Source organism: Stylophora pistillata, chromosome 8, assembly GCF_964205215.1.
Source record: "Stylophora pistillata chromosome 8, jaStyPist1.2, whole genome shotgun sequence".
NCBI lineage: Eukaryota > Metazoa > Cnidaria > Anthozoa > Scleractinia > Pocilloporidae > Stylophora > Stylophora pistillata.
The window spans coordinates 22,443,774-22,466,410 of NC_142526.1; the positions used below are offsets into that span (position 1 = coordinate 22,443,774).

Consider the following 22,637-nt stretch of genomic DNA (forward strand, 5'->3'; position numbering starts at 1 on the left):
GGTTTGATGCGGGTTGATTGAAATGATGAAATCGCATGATTCAAATATTCATTACTCTTTAATTTTAATTACTAAGAACTATTACAAAGACATCAAGAAAGCATTTCACAAAACACTAAGCAGACTTACGATAATGGTATTTACTAAATACTGAACGATTTAAATCGAAGCGTTTTTAAAATCATTCTTGCAATGTTTAAGCAAATAAGATCACAGCATTCTTAGTCAATCACATCGTTTCCTAAAGCAGTGTTTGTTCAATCATGAGTCTCTGAGCTACTCGAAAGTTTCTTTGCTACATCTTCATTTCCTTTTTGATGATAATATCCTCCCAAATTCATGACTGATTTAGTTGGGCATGAAGTACGTTTGGGAAATGGGCATGATGTGGGAGATGGGCAAGACGTACAGGCTCTGTTCCTCCAATCTGAGCGGTAAGAATTCCCAGTGCAACATCCAAATTCTTGCAAAGACTGTAGGGATTGGACATTTCTTTACCCTTCGGGCATCGATGAAATCCTTCAGTTGTAACATAGTTCAGTTGCTGTCCGCCAACGGTAAGTTGTATACGACTTCATCTTTCTCAGTGAATGAGCTGCCCGCCACAGAATTCAGAACAACACGGTTCGTGAATATTCTTTGTCACTCCACGTTTTATATTCTTTAAGAGGAAGGTACCACTTGAAACTTCGCACAAATGGTGCCAAACTCTCTCCATTCGCCAACCAGTTGTATTTGCGTAACCACGATCGCCGCGCAGGTATACGGAAGGTAACACGGTTCCCTTTTGCCAAGGATGGCAGATTAATAAAACCAAAATCGAAATGGATCTCAGGACGAGTTGGTATGTATACAAATCTTTCAACCTCATGGAACGTTGTGATTTATTTGTAGGCAATTAGATTGTCTAAGGTATGTTTGGTGAAGAACTCAGTCAATGAAAACGCGCTGATTTTGTTGCCCTGGCTGAGGTACTCCAACTTATTGCAGTACAAGGCAGCATACGATTGAAGACAGTATCGTGCCATAAAAAAGCCCAGCATAAGCTGACTTGCGCTAAGGTCATTTGATACAGTTATAGATTGGAGTAGCTTCTTGGCGACTTTGCCACGAACGACGCCTGCTAGGGCATCAGCAAGATCACTCAAATATGTAAAATGTTTGAAGAACTTTGAAAATGGTTTAATCCTACCTCGGTTTTTACGCGAATGTGTCTAATTTGAACGCATTATAGCACATTATTAACTGATAATAATAAACAACCTGCCTTGTAGCATTCTTCCCTAAACAAAGTTAGTCAAACCAGGGTTTTTCACCTTACGCCTTGGTAGTAAAGTGGGATAAGAAAAAACACTTGAGATCTCAGGACATTATTCTTTCACGTATTATTATGTAGTTCACTAAGTTTCCAAGTTCATGATGTCGTCCTTTTTTTCCGGATTTTCTTCATGTTACATTTATTTTCAATAGGCTTTTCGAAAAGGCTAGGGTGGATAAACTGGGACATATATAAGTTATTAAATTGCATACGAGTGCTTCGGCAAGTTCTGTTTATTCACAGTGGGAAGTCAAACTTTCTCCATGATCTCAAGGTACGTGTAATCAACATTTTACTATGTCAATGTAACTTGATATACGAACCTAACTGTATCAACTAACGCTTCAAGGGACATATAATAGAGCTAAAAAACCTTAAGCGAAACTTTGATCGAACTTATGAGGGAACCTATCACCAAAAGATTGTGAAGTATGATCGCGGAAAGCGATTGCGTGATACTTGGTAAATTGTAGGATGACATGTTATCATGTATAGGACGAAGATACAGTTGTTAAAATTCTCATTCTGCATTTTGTATCCCAGTCTGCAGTCTGCAGTTTCAATTTTCTTCCTAGACTGTATTTTGCGCTCGATCTGTGGTCTGTAGTCTGAATTTTGTTTTGACCGATAGCCGCTATTCACCCAACACCACCCCAGCAGTTCAAGAAATTCCAAGCAGTTTCAACTCTTTGAGAGTTACCCATTGGCTGCCCATCTTTATATGTAAGAGAGTATATTTTCGTAAAAAAGGAATTTCATTATCTTCAAAACTCATTCAAACTTAACGTATCTACGACTCATTCACAGCTTTCTTTGATTGCTTACTCTACTGGTTTCCAAGAGTCAAATATATGCAAAAATTCATATCCAAAGATTATACTTTGGCATATGCCCTACAGTCTTGCATGCCGTATCCACAGAAACATTTGGACTGCTGTCATGATCCTTTCGTACTGCCAAAGAGAACAAACCCCACAAGTCACAACACGGCATTTTTGTCACGGCGTTCAGTGGCGTTTCAGTTAAAATTAAAATTTACACCAGAAGATAGAAAAGATTCAGTTAAGGTAACAGGTATCCCGATAAAAAGTCAGCTGTATAAACGAAATACACAGAGACAAAGTCAGTTTTGTTTGCTATGAAAATATCGTATGGTCTCGGCGTTTTACCCTCCCAGACAAAGGAATTCTGAGTATAGAAGATTTGATAGGTTCAGTGATGAAGATCACGCAACAAACGTTTATCGGTGATTTAATTCGTATCACTAAGAATCATTTTAACAGTATTTGCGCAGAGTTTGTCACCGCTTTTTTCTAATTCTTGAAAACTAAAAGTAAACAATTATTAACATTCATGAGATATTTAAGCGAGCGAGATTGCACCATTCTTAATCACTCGAACTGTTTTCTGAAACAGCTTCTATTTGATCATGCACTCCTAGCTGCTGGGAGGTTCCTTTGCCACATCCTCATTTCCTTTTTCACAATAATATCCTCTTAAATTAATGACTGATTCAGTTGGGCATGAAGTGGGTTTGGGAAATGGGCATGTTGTGGGAGATGGGCAAGACGTACAGGCTCTGTTTCTCCAGTCTGCGCGGTAAGTATTCCCAGAGCAACACCCTTCGGCTGGCTCATCTCTAAGTCGCCCTATAAAGCGCCTTTTCTTGACTTGGGGAAGGAAACGAAGTTTGACTCTTCCAATGATTAGAAGATTGGTGGCAGGATTTGGGGCGTTCCATGTCAAGACTTGTTCCCCTGAGTTCTTGGTGAAGGTGAGTTTCCATGTTGATAGAACAGTTGGCATTAGTGTTTCAGGATTGGGCGTCACTCTGGTACTGGTATCACAGATGGTGGGGAGATTGTTGCAGAGGCCGTATGGATTAGACATTTCTTTCCCATTCGGGCATCGATCAAATCCTTCAGTGTACGTTGTAACGTAGTTGCTGTCCGCTAAAGGAACATTGTACACGACTTCACCTGTTTCAGTAAATGAGCTACCTGCGACAGACTTCAGTTCAACACGGGTTCCTGAATGCTCTTTAGCGCTCCCTGTTTTATATTCTTTAAGGGGAAGGTAAAGCTTGAAGCTTTGGACAAATGGTGCTAAATTCTCTCCACTAACTAACCAGTTATATCTTAGTAACCATGATCGCCGCGCTGGTATACGGAAGGTAACGGGGTTCCCTTTTGCCAGAGAAGGCAGATTTATAAAGCCTGTATCGAAATTGTTCTCAGGACGAGTTGGTATGTAGACAAATCGTTCAACCTCGTGAAATGTTGAGATTGGGTCGTATGCTATTAAAGTGTCTAAGGTATTTTTCGTAAAGAATCCAGTCGATGTGCACTCGCCAATTTTCTTACCTTGGTTGAGATACTCTAATTTATCGCAGTACAAGGCAGCATGCGATTGAAGACGGTATTGTGCCATAAAAAAGCCCAGCATAAGCTGACTTGCGCTCAGAAGGTCATTTGATACAGTTATAGATTGCGCTAGCTTCTTAGCGACCTCGCCACGAACAACGCCTGCTAAAGCATCAACAAGATCAAATTGAAAATCGAAAATGTTTTCTCTCAGGGCAGCAAATTCGGCCAAAGTTCCCTCCAGTTTTTCACACAACAGCATACCTCCTACAACACCCTGAGTTGCAGAAGCGCCAATACCTTCAGCACTAAACAACAGATCGCAAGTCGAGCCCTTAAACGCTGCCCACAGGGCATCATTTTGAGCGAGCCGAGCTTTCGAAACTTTTGGAGTGTAATCTCCATAGCCTTTTATAAACCTGTCTGCATCAAAACCAATGTCCTCAATCTTGTTCTTCTTAATTGCTTCCACCATGTCGTTGAGGTTTGAAATCTGAGCTGCGTTATCCTGAAAGTCTTTAGCTAATGTTGACATGTCGTCATACACACTCGCAAGATTAACCATTAAGGCAATACCTCTTGCTGCTTCCGCAATGGCCCTTGCGACCTCTGCTGTTTGCTCATAGATATCGCCTGCTTCTACTCCGCCAAAGATTACCTTCAAGGGATTGGCATGCTCTGCGATCTTAAGTCCCAGAATAAGACTTTCTTCCGCTATTTGTAGGGCCTGGGCAGTTATCAAAGCTTTCATAGCATCTTTTACATCTTTATCCAGCTTCTCAGAGAGAGTTCCAGCTCTGGTGTCAAACTCCTTCAATTTATCACTCAGGAACGTAACGTCCGCTTGGGCAATACCCTGGTCGTACTCTGCAAGGCCTTTGAAATACCCGGAAATGCCTTTCACAGCGGTTTGCAAATTTTCGTCTAAGCTTCGGATATTTCCTAAGAGCTCAATATGCTGCAAAGTCTGAGTCTGTAGCCTTATCATTTCTTGGTTGTCAATCCTGGAATACAAACGCAAGTTACGGGCGGGAGGAGGATTGTCTCGGTCCAGTTTGATTTTCTTTAATGATTGGAACAGTTTTGAAATGCTTCCGACGGTACACATATCTTCTGCTTGTAAATCAATGCAGGCCAGAGAGACATAAGATATGGCATTTTTTCTCTCCTCCACGAGTGCCATAGCATCTGGCAGACTTGAAAAAGCCCGTACTCTAACTGCTTTTTGAAAGAAATCATTCCAGTAAAGGGTGCTGCTATATCCCAAAATTAGTTGTCCCATTCTCTCAATCGCTTTGAGATCTGCTTCCAAAGATGACTTGTCGGGTCTACTCAGAGAATTGCTACAAAAGCTGCGTGCTATGAAAGAGCTAGTTTTGTACCACAGCAACGCTCCCATCATAGGGATGGCGGTTGCAACATTACATTTGTTGCCGTCAGCACATGCATCTTGCACATTAGTGCCATCGGAGTCACCATAAGGATGAGGAGTTTCGGATCCAGAGCAGGATTTGACGTTCTTACAGATCTTTTCGGTAGAAAAGACGTAAGCATCTTGCTTATCAAGGTCTTCTTTTACTCGAGAACACAGGGTTTCTATTGGTATAGCCACATTGGTTGGTTGACTTGGGGATGGACCGAGAAGAGTGGCGATGCAATGATAGTCGTAGTGGGCACGTAGTGTTTTCAGGATGAAACCTAATCCACGGTCACGATAATTTGTCTGAAGGGTCTTGCTTTTAAAAAACTTTGATACAGGAGGAATCACTGGCTCGTCTAGAACTTTCTTCAGATTTCCGAGCAGATTTCTGTCCTCTTCTATGGCAGCTATATTGAGGTTGTCAATCCCTTTCAGACGAGACGGCAACTGCTCCAGGGTACTGATAAGTTTTTCAGCCTGTGCAGCATTTCCCTCTTCCTTGTACTTTTCAAATGCTGACACAATTTCTTCCCGAGCTTGAAGAACCTCTTGCAGTTTTCTCGCCCACTGAGGATCTTTTTCTGTTCCTTTCACACCAAGGAGAATCGCAAGAAAAACGATGCCGCAGCTGACAGCGAACATCGCTTGCGTTGGACTGATAGTCTCACTGCAAAATAAAGTACAATGGACTGAACATCGAGAAACAAAAAAAGAGAACAGCAATTTTGGAAAAAAAGAACAATTAACTGATCGCTTGTTGCATTAGTACTCATATTCTCCTCGCTTTTTTCTTGACATTTTCTATGGTACTGACGAAGAAAAATTGTATGACTATTAAGAGTTCTTTCAATTAGTGATTGTGTCCTTTATTCTCACGATCTTTACATTCGATCCAAGAGTGATACTGCAAGGAGAAATCAGAAACCAGTAACCCTGAGAGTTAGAAGGTTAATTAAATGCAAGAGGAATTTGAAGGGAAAAAAACCGTCTTGCGGTTAATTGTTACGTCCATTGCATAAAAAAAAATATATAATGAGAACGACTCTTCGCAAATCACACAGCTAAACTTGTCTGATGACTATTAAATTATTCATACTTTCTCCTGTGTTCTGTTCGAACCGATATCTACATTTTAATTTACCCTAAGAAAATAAAAGAGTTTCTCGTGAATTATGTTATGTAAGCTTTGCCTCAAAAGGAAAGTCAGTTTAAATTTACCGCATCCTATCTTGAAAGATCGGCCTTATTGCATTCAACGAGCCATTTAAGTCGTATGTTTTGGAATTAAATTCAGTGAACCTCTCGGTCCCATTATCTTACCTTCCTTTTATTTATTTACTCGTTTTTCATCTTTATTTAAGACTGTCTATATTTTGTATTGTGTTATTGTTATGTTTTGTTTTAATTTGACGACTGGTTCATTATCATTATATTCGTAGATTAGTTTTTTCTGACATTTTCGTGATGCAGGTACCTTTTATTTCCGACAAGTAATCGGTTTGACTAGAATTTTATAATCCAATGAAGCAACAAAATGAAATAAGGCGAGGAAAAGAGGTTTTAAACCTCAGCTTTTCAAGTTCGGTTTGGCTGGAATTATAAACCAACAAAATGAAAAAAAGAAGGCGAGGAGAAGAGCTTTTATATCTCGACTTTCCAGAGGAAAAGAAAAAGAATTTATACAACGCTTTAAAAAATAAGGGAACGCGTGAATTTTCGAGCCCTGAGAAATAAAATCATCCTGCACCAAAACATGAAATAATATTGTGTCCACAGAATTTCTTAACAGTGTATTAAAATTCCAGAACATAGGATATGAGTGCTTTAAATAGGGATTTCCATATGTTTCCCCAAATGCTAAGTGATAATACCATACAGTACGAACTTACAGAACTTATTTAATTTTAATTAAAGATAACAACTGATGCATGAAAAGCACTCCATCAAAGACAATCACAATTACGAAAACCGTGTTTCCTTTTTGGTCGCAACCATTTAACCCTAAAGAGTAATAACTATTCAAACTTTCCCAAAGGTATCATCCTGAATCTAACAATGAGGTCACGAGAATAAACAAAATGACCGTGAACTCAAGAAGCTCTTGATTGTTAGACAAGCTCTCCTCGTAAGCAAGATAAGAAATGAATAGGAGTCCATTGTGACGTTTACTATTATATGTCTTACATGGCTCAGTGGATCTTTTGATGCTCATGTTCACGGAACTGCACTGTCGTCAGTTATGGCTTTTTTTTTATCATTATTTATATTTAATAACATTTTCGAGGAGGAAACAACAAATAAAATTGGACATTGATTCGGTAGCAACTGTAGCTTCCCATGAAATATTTCATCAATTTCTGTACCATCGGCAGTGGGATAGTAGAACTTTTTTCCCAATAACGTTAGATGTTACCAACATTTCACCTTATTATTATGATTCACGACTGCTCGTGCGATGAGTATACCGAAACTGACTGGCTGAGACAAGAAACGAGGTTGGTGCAAACTATTTGAGCAAAAAAAATCTCCAGATGATCATCTTATTTAAAAGGACAATCTTAACTGGGAACGCTTCGAACTGTTTCAAATCCATACCTTTGCTTATCGTGTCCTCATTTACAATAACGCGGTTTCTTGTTTAGGGGAAAAAGCAATATTTCATTATTTCTGGTACCGGTGAACTTTGCTCTACCCTTTGCTTAATCTGGTCATTAACACGCACAGTGTGGCGAAGATCCAATTTAAGAATAAAATTTGGCACTGTCGTCATTACAAACGTAGTGCGTCTCTTAAGGGACGCAAAAACAAGTTCAAATACATTACGGTATTATTTACAAAACAACGAGCATACACCCGGCATTAACTCCTGCAGTTTCTTCGGAGATTTAGCACAAGGAACGCAATGGACAGGCCATCCCATCTGCAATTTGTTTCCATCATTAATGATTTTATGCTATTATGGACCACAACATTCTTGAGCGACAAACAAAACATTTCCCTGCGACCATCAAAAGAACTAGACAAACCAGGCTTTTGTATCCCATGACGTTACCATACTAATTTGTTCCCTTCTTGTATGACTTGTTTTGCGGGTATTAAAAAAGTGAAAACAAAGACCAGTAAATGTAACGAGTTATAGAATGAGGTTAACGTTTTATAGAATCGGGTTTCAGGCAATCGGTGGCCTTACTGGTGTCTAAACTACGCACTGATAGTCCTGATATACGCCTGCATTTCGAGAATTTATTTCTTAGGAATTGGTGAAATTTTGATATGCAAATTAAGGTCGAAGAGAAGGGTCTACCCTGATCACACCGGCTTGAAAAATATTTCAGTTGAAGTTTCCATGCTTTGTGTGAACTTACTGAATACATCTTGTAATTTGTAGCCAGGGAGCATTCCGTGAGCTATATAACTGCAGCGCACTGAACAAAATCAGTGAAATTTTACAACTTCGATCGCTGTCCACACAAGTGGTCTACCCAAAAATCAATCTTGACTTGTGGCAACACACAAAAAAAAAGAATTGGAGAACCAAACTTTTTTTTGCAACATGTGTCCAAGCCCTTTTCATGGGCAAAAACGTAAAAAGAAAACTTAAAAACAACCTTCAGTAACGCTTCAAACCGTTTCAAATTAGTTACAATACCAAATGTTTGCAGCTTGTGACCGATAGTGAATGGATTCCATATTCGAGCTCACATTTTCATGCAAATTTGCCGTAAAAAACACAACTAAGGAAGTCCATTCGACATACCTTTGATTATCGTGTCTTCATCCACAATAACGCGGTTTCTAATTTAGGAGAAAAAGCAATTTTGAATTTCTGGTACCGGTGAACTTTGCTTTACCCTCTGTCATGGTTCTCGCCATGAGATTGAGTAATTATTACCTAATATTCTGTCAGCAAATTTAATTAGATATCTGAGGTAACAACTGCGTTCAGGTAATTACTCAATATTATTACTTGTAGTTGTTTGGTAAACCACTAAACTAACAATTAGTTTCAACGTTCTCTTGTAAAGAAAACAAAAGGTGAGTGTATAATTTTCGTGAATATTTCTCCACTTGTTCTTTTGTTCGGTAAGTTTTGTTGCAGTCAAACGTGTCCTTGAAAAAATTGACAAAAAATTTTGTCATTTCATCTGCCTCTGATAATCCAGTCAACAGCTGGGATTTTAAAAAGGTTTGATCGAATACATATCGCCAAATTTGTAGGGGTTCATTTAGATTAACTGTACATTTTGTAAAAAGGTAACAGGGGAAACAATCTTGCCTTTTAACGGGATTATATTGACAGAAACGTCTCTAAGAATTTTGCTAAGCGGCGTTTTGAAAGTATTTGTCGTCAGGTAGAAATTTTAGAGAGTACGCTTTTTCATTTTTCCTTTCACAGTCGAAGCAAATTGCTTAATATTTTACTTTCTTCGCTTTTCAACTTTAGCCTTCAGCGGACATAAAGATGAATACCTGTCTCCAATTAACTTCTCTTTTGCTTCTTGTCGCTGCATTTCTCTCTGGTAAGAACAATCCTGAGTTTAACATTATTTGACGACCCTTTACGGCGAACAACAAGAGGGAAATAGATAGACTGCATCGTTTTTATTCAAATGTTCTGATTAGGGTTCGGAATAAATGCGACGAGACATCAAGGCTGGTGAATCTTACTGACGGAAACTAATTAGATTTTATGTGGCATAGGAAAACACAACTCTTACTGCGGTTCGCCGAAACAAAACGACACTGTAAGGGCTCGTTAGTTACACAAACTCCAACCCAAACCACGGTTTTACGCAGGCAGTCGGCTTCAGGCTTTCTCCCTAAGAGGGTTTATCTAATAAAATAAATGTCATTCCGTTGTTAGCTTTTAGCCCTTGTTACACTGTTAACAAAAGCTAAATGTTCAGATGAAGGGTTCGGCTAAACTGGGGATTATTTAGGACGCGGTTTGATTAAACAACCAACCGCTTAACTTTGTTTAAATGATCACTTCTAGGAGTTAAGCGGCCCAGCAAACAACCTGGATTCATTATTACATAATCTCTATCTACTATTCAATCTTAATTGTTATAACATGTCCACTTTTGAATTCATTCAGATCACCAGGTGAACTGTAAGTGCAGCTCTTCCATCGCCGACACAGATTGGGCAGCTTGTCTTGTTGCAGAAAATGGAGAGTGCCCCAACAATTTCATCAAACTTGACGATGACGGCCAATGTGCACCAGGTAGCTACAGGACCCCAAAATGGAAGGACCGGGTGTGCTGCCTCATGACTCCAAGTTTGGAATTTAAGGTAAATAAGTAAGACTTAAAACAAAATAAGTTTGAAGGATGTCTTGGCTTGGAATACTAGTATCACCAAACAGATCGCTACCTTAATAAGAAGCTTTCAAATCGGTTTATCTCAAGTTATAAAGCAGGATGAAGCAGGTAAATTTGTTCGAATGCTGGTGGGACTTAACTCAAATGGCTGGCGTTCCGGCTTCTTATGGAAATGGGCTAGGTGGTCCATAGGATGAACTTCGGATCCTCGGGGAACTTTACAGCGCCTCTTACACGAATTCCGGCAGACCGTTAAGGAGACCAAGCTGGGGGCTGGAAAGTACGACAAATTAGGATCCCATCCAGGGGGTAGAAATTGGCGTGAGCTCTGGCGGTACGGGCATTTTGCCTCGTAGGTGTCTTTATAATAAAAAATGCATGGGAAATTGATTGACTTGCCAAATTAAACCTTTTCTCGTTCAAATTTAAAACAAAATAATGCAAATCATACTTTTATACTAGGTTTATTCTGAATCACGAAAATTTCGTGGAAAGAACACACACAAGGAAAGATAATATGGGATATCTAAGCCTAAACTTACACCGCATTAAAATGAATATATGCAGCCCTTTCCTCCTCTAACTTACCTATAAAGGCTTTCTTGGTTTTGAATTATTGCATAAGTTTACAGATCGATAAATGAAATATTAAGTTTTTAAGTCACTTTATCTAAAGTTGTAAAGCAGGGTAATTGAGTGACTAACATGTCCCTTCACACACTTCCGAAACGTTAGTTTCCGCTGATATTTGTGCATGAACATTTGAGGCCATTGAAGTAGTTTTTTTCCCTGGTGACCATAAACTTAAAGATCAAACTGGTCTTCACTATGTTCTCGTTCCCACCACTGATAATTTCCCCGGAAATGTTGCTTATTTATTCATTTTTTGCTAATTAATCAACATTAATGTAATCGTCTATTTCTGTTTTTGAGTATCTAATATTTTTTAGGTTTCACATTCCTGACACACGTTACCTTTCCACAGATTAAGGATTCACCATGTCTAGCGGGAAGTCCAGCAAGTAATGACGAGGCAAAGAAGACTCGTAAACATCACTGATTTTGTCAAAAAAAAAACCCTTACTTTAATTTATTTCATTACCAATAAAAACAGTTTTTGGAAATTGTCGAACTACTATCACAATTTAAAAAATATCACTGCAGTACTATGCAAAAGTAACGCAAACAATAATAGCTGAATATGTGGTCCTTTGTTTTTCCGAGATATCCCCAATCTCAGTTTGTCTAGAATTGACTTATGTGGAATCGACTTCCAGTTTGTATTGAAAATAACTACCTCCCCTACGGCTATTGGGTCGATTAGAAGTCAATAAGGTTCTGCCGATGGAATCACTACACGTTTTGTAATGCGTTAACGAAGCGACCCATGCCGTAAGTGAAACGACCTGAGACGTTGGCGTAAGGTTCTATAACGTTAGCGAAACGACCAATTACTGGTTTTGGCAAAATAACGCAATAACGGTTTACCGGAGAGCACGCAACGAATAATCACAATTGTCGATCAGAAGTCGATGAAGTTCTGCCAATAGAATCACTGAACGTTTTGTAATACGTCAGGGAAGCGACCAATGAGAGGAAAATGAAACGACCTGAGGCGTTAGTGAAATGTTACCGTTCTAACGAAACAACAACGGTATAACGGAGAGCACACGACAGGTGACTCATAATCACAACGCCTTATATTAATATCACTCTTACGAAATATCGCTAGAGCAACTCATCGTAGAGCAAGGAGAAGCCATCGCCCACCTGTCGCTCAGGCGATTTATCGGCACAATGATGTTTGCGAGTAGCTTGCAGTCGAAACGTCGCGATCCACATCCAAAGTAACCACATCATGAGAGAAACGATAACATTTTTCTTTTGAAGCGTTATTTACCACAACGAATAACCACAAACTGTTTTACGATATGATATTTCAAGTTTCTTCCCCTTTAAGATCATAGCTTACCAGTCAAGCTCCACTAGCGGAAATTCAATTGTTCAATGTCTTGAGATATCCAACCTAGGAAAAAGCAATGGACCCTAATTCAAACTAATCCTTAGCTTTATATTATGTTAAGAGAAATGATAATTAATCTAAGCAGAATCCATTGCTTAAATTTTTATTAAAAAAACATAACAATACAGATGAAAAGAACAATAAATCAAAAAGAAACAAAACAAAAACAACACAAAAACAAGAAACTGATCCAAGTCAGCCACTGAATTTGATCCCAGCTGGTGGCTCTGAAACTTTCTTTAATCAAGTACAATTCCATGATGTTGAGAGGCAATCTTCCAGCCCAATTTTTAACATAACTGAAGATTTTTTTATAATCTCAGTCAACGTCGTGAGCTAAGAAAAAGGAATGACTTGCATTCCGAGTTTCTACGTTAATTTTTGCAGTGATACTCCTTGCTATTTGAAGATTGGAGGAGAAGTATGCTAAAGAAACAACAATTTTATTTCCGTGATTCACAAGTATGAATAAAATACGGGGTTGACTGTATTTCGAGATTCCTTAAAGTAATTAAACTTTTCGAAAATTTTCATGAAAGCTGTTTAAACTCGAATGCAGATGCCGCCATTTGGAGTCTAGCTTAGCCACCTTGCCGCTTTTCAGCGACGTCACCAACATGCACCCTTCCTTTTCCTCTCCCTTAGCTTTCTGTTTGAACACTTTGGAGCTCCAAAACAGAGCCCTCTTGATTTATTGTCCAAGAAAACAACTTCTGATCGATTAGGTTACTCGATTTGGTTGCTTGGTGAAGATAAAAAGAACATAATCTTCGGAGCATACTTTTTCTTTAAGTATTTCGGTGGTATCTAAACTTCCAAGAAATGTAAACTAAATATCTGGCCCCTTCTGTTCTATACGAAAACGTACGTACAAAGACTGATCGATTAAACCTCATGGAAATGAAATGTTATCAAAGACGACATTCTGAGAAAGGTAGTTTGAAAAATATAGGATCCAGATTCATGGTCTAAAGCTCCCATCGAAGGCGACTTCTCTGGGAACGGTCCTAAAGACTACCTTGAATCCATTTATTTCTCGCATGCTTGGTGCTACTGTCGTTGTGCTCTTCATAAGCAGAAGAATAAGATGCAGACAAGTTTCCTTTTGAAAGGTTAACGGCTGGACTGTGGGGTTGTTCCGCCAAGAAGCTACCTCGTCTTCCCTGTCAATTAAAGATATTAAAGAACATACTGTAAGATAATCAATTCCCGGCGGGATCTTCTTTTCAGCTGTCCTCAGAGAGAGAACCCTTATATCTAATGAGCAAAGATAACATATAAACTTACCAAAGAGTGCCGAGGAGTGGCTTAGTTTTGTAAAGAATCTTCAATACCCGCAGATATCTGGCTGTGAAGAGAGAGCAACAAAGAAATTGCATACTCAACAGCTGCATTGGTGAGGACAAAAAATCTTCATAAAATGTGGCCTTAAGACAAAAAAATACCGGTACGTTGAAAAGAAACTCAATACCTTTGTTACTGACGGAATAAAGGCCACCTTCACTGTAGCAAGTATATAAAGTTTCAGACTCAATATTCGTTATCATTGCAGCATCAGCATTAAAAAGCCAAACCTGAAAAAAAAATTTTTTTAAAGGAATGGGATATCAATATGCTGACTGCTGACTGCTGACTGCTGCTTAGCATCTGACCCTGTTGAAGCAGAAAATATCAAAACCCAGACGATCAGGCCATCCTAACACCCCAGTCCAACAATTTAATTTCACTCCCCAGGCACGAAGGAGTTTCGACTTATCAAATGAAGCCTCAGCTAGCTGAGGTGCTTTGACGCACATCTTACAAAGTACACCCTCTTGGGTATGTCAAAATGTATAATATACACTTATTGCAAAGGAAGTATACCGTATTTGGCTTTATATTGGCAATGAAGACACTGTTACTATGCATTCAAATAAAATGTTAGTACGGAGCACCTAACTCAGTTTTCTACTTTAACCCTGAACACCCATACATCAGTGTACATATTCTCCATACTATTCTCAATACCGTTCCTGTGGTACCAACTGGGTGAATTTGTATAACAGTCCAGTGCTCCTTTAGTTGGCAAATCATTTCTGTTAATTCTCACGGCCTCAAAGTTTGAATCAGCAGTGATACCATAAGGCGCTACTCTTGGAGGATAAAGAGTTCAAATGTTAGGTCCCCTGAGTATTGCCTGGTTGTCGTCCGACTATCAACCGACTATCGAAAGAGTGTTGACCCAGTGTCGAACAACATTTCGGTTGAGTATTGACCGACTCTGGATCAATACATAGGTTGAGATTACCCACATATAACACACTCTGCCTCGTTTTCATGTACTGGTGATGGAGAACAATATAGTCAGGACTTACACAGGCATGTGCTTGTCTCCTACCATTCTCTTTGAGTTCTTGGATTAAAAATCGAAAGTTTGTAGTACCTTGTGATTTGGAAGTCAAACAAATTGAAAGAAACGTTTCAATGCAATATGCCCTGGGAAAAAAAGTTAAGAGTAGGGTATCACAAATTTGAAATGGGAATGGAAGTTCTTTACCACAGAAAAAACATATAAGTTCTAAAGAGTGATGCCATTCACTAACAATGCCACTGCATGTTACTGGATGCTCCAGTGGTTTTAGCATTCATTTACATTATCTTAAATTGCCTTGATTTATGGCAGGATCAATTGAAATAAACATTCATTTTCACTTATGAGAGCCACAGAGATTAATTGCAATCCCTGTGTCGTTTTATTGAAGTGTTAAGTACTTGTTACTAAATAAATGTATTTAATCCTGGTTAACTGTTCATCAACAGCGTACTCTACATATAATATGTGAGCTTTGGAAAAATTACATGATTGTTCACACTTCTGTAAACAATCACTCTTGAAAATAACAGGTTACATTTTTTTTTTTTTTTTTTCGGTAATATCAACTAAATTGAAATTGTAAATTGGCCACCGTAAAGAGTCGAGCATTAGCCCTTCGTCAGAGTGAATAACGAAGGGCTAATGCTTGAAATGTCAGCTTTTTAACTCTTTACGGTGGCCAATTTACAATTTCAACTTAGTTGATATTACCAAATTACCTTGTTACCCCCACCAATGCAGCAACACAGTTTCTTTAGATACTAACTCACTTTATTCAGGTTTCATATTTGTTCATTCAACCCTTAAACTCTTGGAAGTGATAAACATGTAACTTCTCCCTATAATATCCACACATTATCCAGCAAACAGGTAATGAGAATACTCGAAGTATCTGGCAGAAGTAATTATCTTGATGAAACACCAAGTTCTCATAACTTACTTACAAGGAAATGTGTAGCAGCTAGAGGGGAGAATTAACAAGCAGATCTTGGGAGTTCAAGGCCCTAGTTTAATGCAATAATTGAAAGTTTGCTCCCTCATTCATAGGTTAATGTACATGTAGGTGGTCATTCAGTGCTTGTAGCTCTCTGTTTCAGGGCTCAATGCTAACGGTAGCCCACTCACCTCAGACTAGTGGAAATTCAGTTTTGGCTAGTGGTTTTTGATTTCCACAAGCCAGTTTGGCTAGTAAACAAACTGAAATTGTCGTAACATTTAAGATGTAACGAGCCTGCTGCCAGGCACTTGGCTAGTAATTTGAAAAGTTAGTGTCGAGCCATGCTGTTTATCAACCACATTGTCAACCATCAAGACAAGTTCTAGCTAGAATTATATTATTTGTCGTCTGAGTCAGTCGTGGTCTCAACTGTTAAGTCTTCAGAATTTTTCAGAGTTAATCAGGTCTGACCCAATGGATACATGAATTATGACTTAACAAGCCTAATAAAAAGTTTGGAAAACACTATACCTGAACAAGTTAGAGAATGGTAGGCTAACTGCATGCTTGTAAAGATAAATGCTGGATACTACATCACTAAAGTCCATCACCACAGAATCTACACCAACATATCCAAGAGTGGTCTTACATCGGCAACACTTTATAAATTGATCTTCATTGCCCTTAAAAAAAAAAACCTGTCAGTTTCAAATTTCTACATTACTTGATAACAGTTAATCTTCTCCTGGCCACTGACCATGTTGCTGTTTTATTGCAAGAAAAGTATCAAACACCATAGAAATATGAATTTCATCTGTCCTTACTGGTGAAATCTGCAGCCTCCCTGGCTTTACAATTGAGGGATGCACTTTGATGTAGTATTCTCCCACAAAGCAGTCCTTTTCGCTTGGTTCAAGAACCCCTGTAGCAGATATCAGATGACTTGTTCCATGGCAACACCAGTCCTGAGCAAGTTCAAGCCAGTTTTCAGAAGGCAGCTCAAGAACTCTGTCAAACTGTCTTGATAAACAAATATTAAAATTGGTAATTACTAAATTGGAAAAAAATCGTAAACCCTGAGACTTATTGATTAACACATTGTGCAACTCGCCACAAAGGAGTATAAATGGGGGCAGGCAAATGTTGAAGGAAATCTGATGAATTGCTTAGGAATAACTTTGGAATAGACTAACTTCCAATCTAGGGGAGAGAAGCAATACTTTCTGAGTCACTTTATGCAGGTGAAACCAGGATTAAAACCCTTTGTCCTGAACCTATTGAACAGATATTTAGTTTCAAAGTTGCCAAAGCGCATACCTCTTACCAAAAGAGTTCAAGGTCTATACTGTAAATTACAGACCAGGTTTTTTTTCTGCTTGGCTCTGATTGGCTCAAGCACAAAGCAAGCTGGCCATAAGTCCCAGCAGAAAAAAATAGGATCTTTATCTTATGGTATGAAGTGCAACAAATTAGTTTAATAATTAGATAAATGATTGATCTCTGGAGTTCAAATTGGGAAGGTTTCAATTCAAACAAAATCTTGAAATAGAATTTTACAGTGAAATATGACCTACTACACTTGTACAATAACCAATCTTATTAAACAACTCGGGCAGTCAGAGGGCCAATAACTAAAATCAACCCAAAATGCTCTATTGCCGGTCCAATATTCTCCAAGTATTGGACCGGCCACTGTCCCGAATGGTTTCCAATGATATTGCACCTGTGTCCCTTTAATCTTCAGTCGTATAATAAATCTCTTATTAACCGAGCTTGCTCTGGACTGCACTGGAAGAATATTGGCCCTCAGTCTTTTTTGTACGGACCTTGCTGCACTCGGTCCATACTGTCAAGACCTCAGGCCGATATTCATCCAGTACGGCCCTCGCGCTTGGTTAATAAGATATATATGGTGCACAATTACTGGCTGAGAGATATTTAATAAAGGGCTTTACAGAAGCTGCAAAAGGAAATTATATGCACTTATGTATCAGTTATCAGCAAGATTCTTGATGCTCAATACTGGTTCCAATTTCTATGTGGGCAGTCCAATGTTTTCATTATGAGGTCACATGCTTAACACTATCAATAACAGAACTCATCTTCAATTGAAGGGGGTGGGGGCATTGCATTAAGACAACTGAACATAAGGATTAAATTTTTAAGGAGGAAAGTTAAAATTTTACTTTGGAGCAAGTTAGTGTACTGCAATCCATGTTTCACATCTTAATATATGGCTTAATCTATAGTGTACGTCAAGCTTTCATTGTGTTTAACTCTTAATCATGATTTGCAATCTGTGTATCACTGAGTCATGTCTGCAAAACTTGAATGATATCTGTCAATACCTGGAGCAAAAGTCAAATAAAGCTTACATTTCTGCAGATAGAATGGATGCACCACACATGCGGCAACAAACACTGTGGAAACCCTTCCTCAATTCACTTAATTCCTCCTTCAAAATTCTCTTAGTAAATTCCTCTTGTGATTCCTGAGATGTTTGATGTTCAAATCCAAGCCTCATTTGAATCTCATTTTCTCCACATGTTGAAAGGCCACTGACACTCCTGGGTATCACCCTAAAAAAATCTATTCATAGTGCATGTTGTTAGTTAAGGTGGAGTTTAGTTACACTTGATTTCAAACTAGGAATAATTTGCATTTTTCCTGGTGTAAGAATTAGAATATCTAGCCTTGTGTGTTCCCTTGGGAATGAAAAGACTAAAGGGGTGGGTCCAAATAGAAAGTGAGAGGTTCCTATGACAGGTGGATGGCAGACTGTTTTAATCTTCTGGTGACTCCAATAGCTGTGCTAGAGCCAAACTGTATTGGTTCATCTTCATCCTTCTTTTGAATCCTACCAAAAACACAGAGAGGGGACTGCTGACATACAGCAAGGGAGCAGCCCAAAGTCTCCAAATTGTCCTGCCCAAGCCAAAGCTACAACTTCATCTCCCAAGATGGTATGAGGTCAATTTGCCACCAGAACAAACTCACCACCATTCAAAGTCAAGCACTGGTGATACTTTGACTTAAACATTATGTGCAGCATCTTGTGTGAAACTTACATCAAATGAAAGCTAAGATGCAGAAGCATAATTATTGCAAAAAGGGGAAGGGACTCAGAAAGTAAGTGTAGCATATCAATTTTCATAGAAATGTTAAGTTTTTAGAGCTATTTAAACTTTACAGATGACACATCTTCTACGCTTATGGTCAAACAATTTTGTCATTTCATCTTAATTTCTGGGCTAATTTTAGCTCAAACACATAATTCGCATAATTCTGTAAAAATTGCATCATTTCCGCATAATTCTCGATATTTTAAAAAAAAGTATGTCCTAAAAGATAAATTTTCCTACCTTCAAAACTTTTTAAAATAGTTTTTTCAAAACTTTTAAAATAGTTTTTTCAAATTGTTAAGTGAGTTTTGATGGCAAAAACTGTATTTTTAGTTGAAAAGATCGTGTCAAACACGCAGGAAAACAGGTAAAATTGAACAGGCCTCTTGACTTTTGCTGCTGGAGACCTGGGCTCTAATTGTTGACTTACAAGCAATATGATTGGAGGAAAAAGAACCAATCAATGCTTCCGAAAGAAAAATGGTGCCATTCTGGTAAATTTATACCAGAAACTTTCTTTTCTGTTCTTTTTGTGTTTAAAATGGAAAGTTTTTTCAAACCAAAGAAAAAAAATTACAATATAACGGCCAATGAGAGAGTTAAGCAATATCCTGGCAAATAATTATTAATAATTAGGTTTTCTTAATATGGACTTACAGATAAATTTAAAATATATGTAAAATTCAATATATACTTTTAATATTGCACAACTTGCATAATTTGTGCATAATATGCTAAATTTGGTGCATAATCACAGAAAAAAATGATGCATAATTTCTCATAAAATGGTGCATAATTCCCCCAGCCCTGTAATTTAATCGAAAACCAACAATTGTTGAGGTGCAACAATTCGAAATGGACCATGTTTCTATGAGCAAATGAATCGCACACCAAATCTAACTGCAGAAGTTTTATTGTCCAGTTAACCACTGCCTGGTTAGCTCAAGTGGTAGAGTGCTGGACTGCCGTGTGGCCGGAGGTTGAGGGTTCAAGTCCAAGACTGGGCCAACAATTAGGGTCTTAAAATAACTGAGGAGAATGTGCTACCTTTCTATTATATCAAGAAATGGATAGACATTCTAGTCTTCTCGGATAGGGACAAAAAAATCAGAGGCCCTCTCTCCTGCATCTTCTCTGTACTGGTTAACAGGGGACGTTAAAGAACCCAAACACCCACAGTAAAAACCCACATACAAGAACACGTGGATTAATTAAGAACACCCAGGCTGAAATTTGGTAAAAAAGGAGCATATATACAAGAACATATATTTCAGCCTGAATATTGAAAATTGTTTTTATATAATTATAAAAACTCTTCCCTTTTCAGTTTAATAGAACAAACAGTGTCTGTAGCTTTACTGTGGTATTGCACTAAGATATCTGTATAAATGCCAGTAATTTCACTTGTTGTGTACAGCAAATGTACAAACAACTGTATTTGGAATTAAAAAGTCTTATAATTCCATGAAAAATATGCAATAAAATGAATGTCACCATTTGTCAAAGTGTCAGTCACATCCTTTATTTTCTAATGTTGTGTGTCTCAAGTTTAATATTCTCTCAAAGTTATGTAATTGATCATAGTTAGTAAATCCCTTACAGATTTTTAGAAGTAAAGAAAACAGTCTTGAGAACACTTTCAGGCTGATTTCACCTAAAATACCCAATAAAATTATATAAGAACCCAATCAGCCTGAACCCCGAAAATGAGTGTTCTTGTATCCGGGTTTTTACTGTACCGCAAAGAGTAGGGAACGTGGCTCCTGGTATTGTGGTCTGGCCTGTTTACTGAAATTGGGGTTGGGGATAGGGAAAGGTAATTTACCTAGAAGGGGACAACCTTGTCCTATTGTAAATTTACCTACCTTTGGGAAATTGCTAAATACAATGAATACAAACCCTAGAACAAGTTTGCAATATATTTTCTTATAAAAGCTGATAGTTTCTAAAGAAACTGTTTTGGGCTGCGTCGGTGGGGGTAACGAAATAATTTGAAAATATCAACAAAGTTGAAATGGTAAATTGGCCACCGTAACGATTACAAAAGCTGATGTTTCGAACGTTAGCCCTTCGTCGGAGGGAATGACGAAGGGCTAACGCTCGAAACGTCAGCTTTTATAACCGTAACGGTGGCCAATTTACCATTTCAACTTTGTTGGTATATTCAAATTATTTTCTTATAGACAAGCAAACACTAACCTGGAAAATGCACAGCAACGCTATCCTCGCGTGCATGTACCTTGTCAACCGTATCTTCGTGGCTGTTGATCTCCAAACGTTGGGGGCAGATTTTAACCTCTTTTATTGAATCACCATCACGAGTGTATTTCCTTCTCGCAGTATGTCCCAAACTAACTACCAAATAAGCAGCACTGAAGTTCTTCCCAACATCACACCAAATAGGTGCTTCGCTTAAATTATCCGCCATTTTGTTAAGTACTGGATTCCAGTACTATCTCGTCTTTTCAAAAGGCGGATCCAGTCTCTTTGGACTGTAGCACGGTTTGGCTTATTGAGCGCGAAAGAAGCCGCATTGCGCATTGGGTTTATCTACTGTATTTATTGATAATAGTAAATTTAGGATTCTTCTTCTTACTCCAATAACAAACTTAGTTCCAACTGCTCTTTCAAAGTATATAGGCCAGATATACATTTGCCTTCCCCTCCACCTTATCTCTCCCCCCCTTTCACTTAAAACTCCTCCATCAATGACAATATGAGCAGTGGCGGATCCAGGGGGAGTGTCCGGGGGGTCCGGACCCCCTTATCAAACCTGACGCTTACAAATTTGAGACAGGATCGTATATCACTTTTAACTGGCTAATTTTTTTAATGAATCCGAGTAAACGATAAGCGGCCAAAAAATTGTAACATGCAACCGCGACTGGTAGGAGGGGGTGTGGGGGAGAGGTAATTTGCCTCAAAGAGTCCAACAGTCCTTTCTGAACTCAAGTTTGGACCCCCCCAATAAAAAATTCCGGGATCCGGCTCTGATGAGCTTGTGTCAACCTTTTTTAGCATGCGAGAAGAGTTTATGTTATGCTCCATCTACCACATGGGAGACAGTTTTCCACGGGCGCAGAGGGAGGGTGAGTCCACAACGAAAAATCAAGGAGTCAGCGGTACTAAGCATAAAGATACTGAAAAGTAATACGTAACTTCCGGGCGGTAGACCCAAAATAAGTTCCGGTCCTTAACATGTCACAGTTTCGTCATCTGGCGGGAAATTCGTGGCATGCGTGGTCGATGCAATGGCTCCCTCTGTCACCAAGGACAGCATAATGGAGAAAGAAATCAGATTCTTGCGTGAAAATTTTGACGCTGTTCGCTTTTCTGACGGTTACAGTTTCGCAACATACAGCGGTGACGCCGAAAGTATAAATGATCTTCTTGATAGGTATCTTTCCTTAACTTCAACTTCGTTCCTATAGCAAAGTACTGCACTGCTTTGCAAAGAGACATTTATCTCATTAAAAATTTGTCGATTTGTTACGTGGGCGGAAGTGGTTTTTCATGTAATATTTTGTGTTAATGTTTTGTTTTGCTTTTTTCTTTCAGTCGCCGGAACACCACAGTTTGTAAAATATGAGAAGAGGATGATAATGAGGACTGGTTGGGTTGTGACCGATGTGAACAATTTTTTTCATGCTAGCTGTTTGGGTGTAGACCTCGCTTCCTCCTTCATTCAGACATTTTATTGCAAATAATTTAAAAAATTAAGTCAAGGGTCAATATAGATAAAGGCAATGAGAAGCAACTCAGAAGTGACCAGAAACA

General features: G+C 38.6%; 3 protein-coding genes across 5 annotated transcripts; 1 reads left to right on the forward strand and 2 right to left on the reverse strand.

Moving 5' to 3' along the window:
- Positions 1–2,553: 2,553 nt before the first annotated feature.
- Positions 2,554–5,743, reverse strand: LOC111325252 (uncharacterized). The gene has a single exon (XM_022929024.2). It carries the CDS (start codon positions 5,741–5,743, stop codon positions 2,756–2,758), a length of 2,988 nt encoding a protein of 995 aa, XP_022784759.2. The 3' UTR covers positions 2,554–2,755.
- Positions 5,744–8,877: 3,134 nt separating this feature from the next.
- Positions 8,878–21,520, reverse strand: LOC111325253 (E3 ubiquitin-protein ligase E3D). 2 transcript variants are annotated; one of them, XM_088729674.1, is made up of 10 exons: positions 21,060–21,520; positions 18,114–18,327; positions 16,563–16,758; positions 16,270–16,421; positions 14,803–14,923; positions 13,920–14,022; positions 13,736–13,796; positions 13,467–13,611; positions 12,398–12,451; positions 8,878–8,896 (listed from the first exon to the last, which is right to left on the reverse strand). In XM_088729674.1, the coding sequence occupies exons 1-9, from the start codon at positions 21,286–21,288 to the stop codon at positions 12,422–12,424; spliced, it is 1,251 nt and encodes a 416-aa protein (XP_088585800.1). In that variant the 5' UTR covers positions 21,289–21,520; the 3' UTR covers positions 8,878–8,896; positions 12,398–12,421. The 2 variants fall into 2 exon arrangements, with proteins under 2 accessions (XP_088585800.1, XP_022784760.2); XM_022929025.2 differs by lacking the exon at positions 8,878–8,896 and adding an exon at positions 9,689–10,698 and having other exon boundaries at positions 21,060–21,518.
- LOC111325255 (uncharacterized) lies at positions 9,002–11,549 on the forward strand. 2 transcript variants are annotated; one of them, XM_088729677.1, is made up of 4 exons: positions 9,002–9,047; positions 9,546–9,621; positions 10,200–10,396; positions 11,411–11,549. In XM_088729677.1, exons 2-4 carry the CDS (start codon positions 9,564–9,566, stop codon positions 11,483–11,485), a joined length of 330 nt encoding a protein of 109 aa, XP_088585803.1. In that variant the 5' UTR covers positions 9,002–9,047; positions 9,546–9,563; the 3' UTR covers positions 11,486–11,549. The 2 variants fall into 2 exon arrangements, with proteins under 2 accessions (XP_088585803.1, XP_022784761.1); XM_022929026.2 differs by having other exon boundaries at positions 9,006–9,136.
- Positions 21,521–22,637: the final 1,117 nt, after the last annotated feature.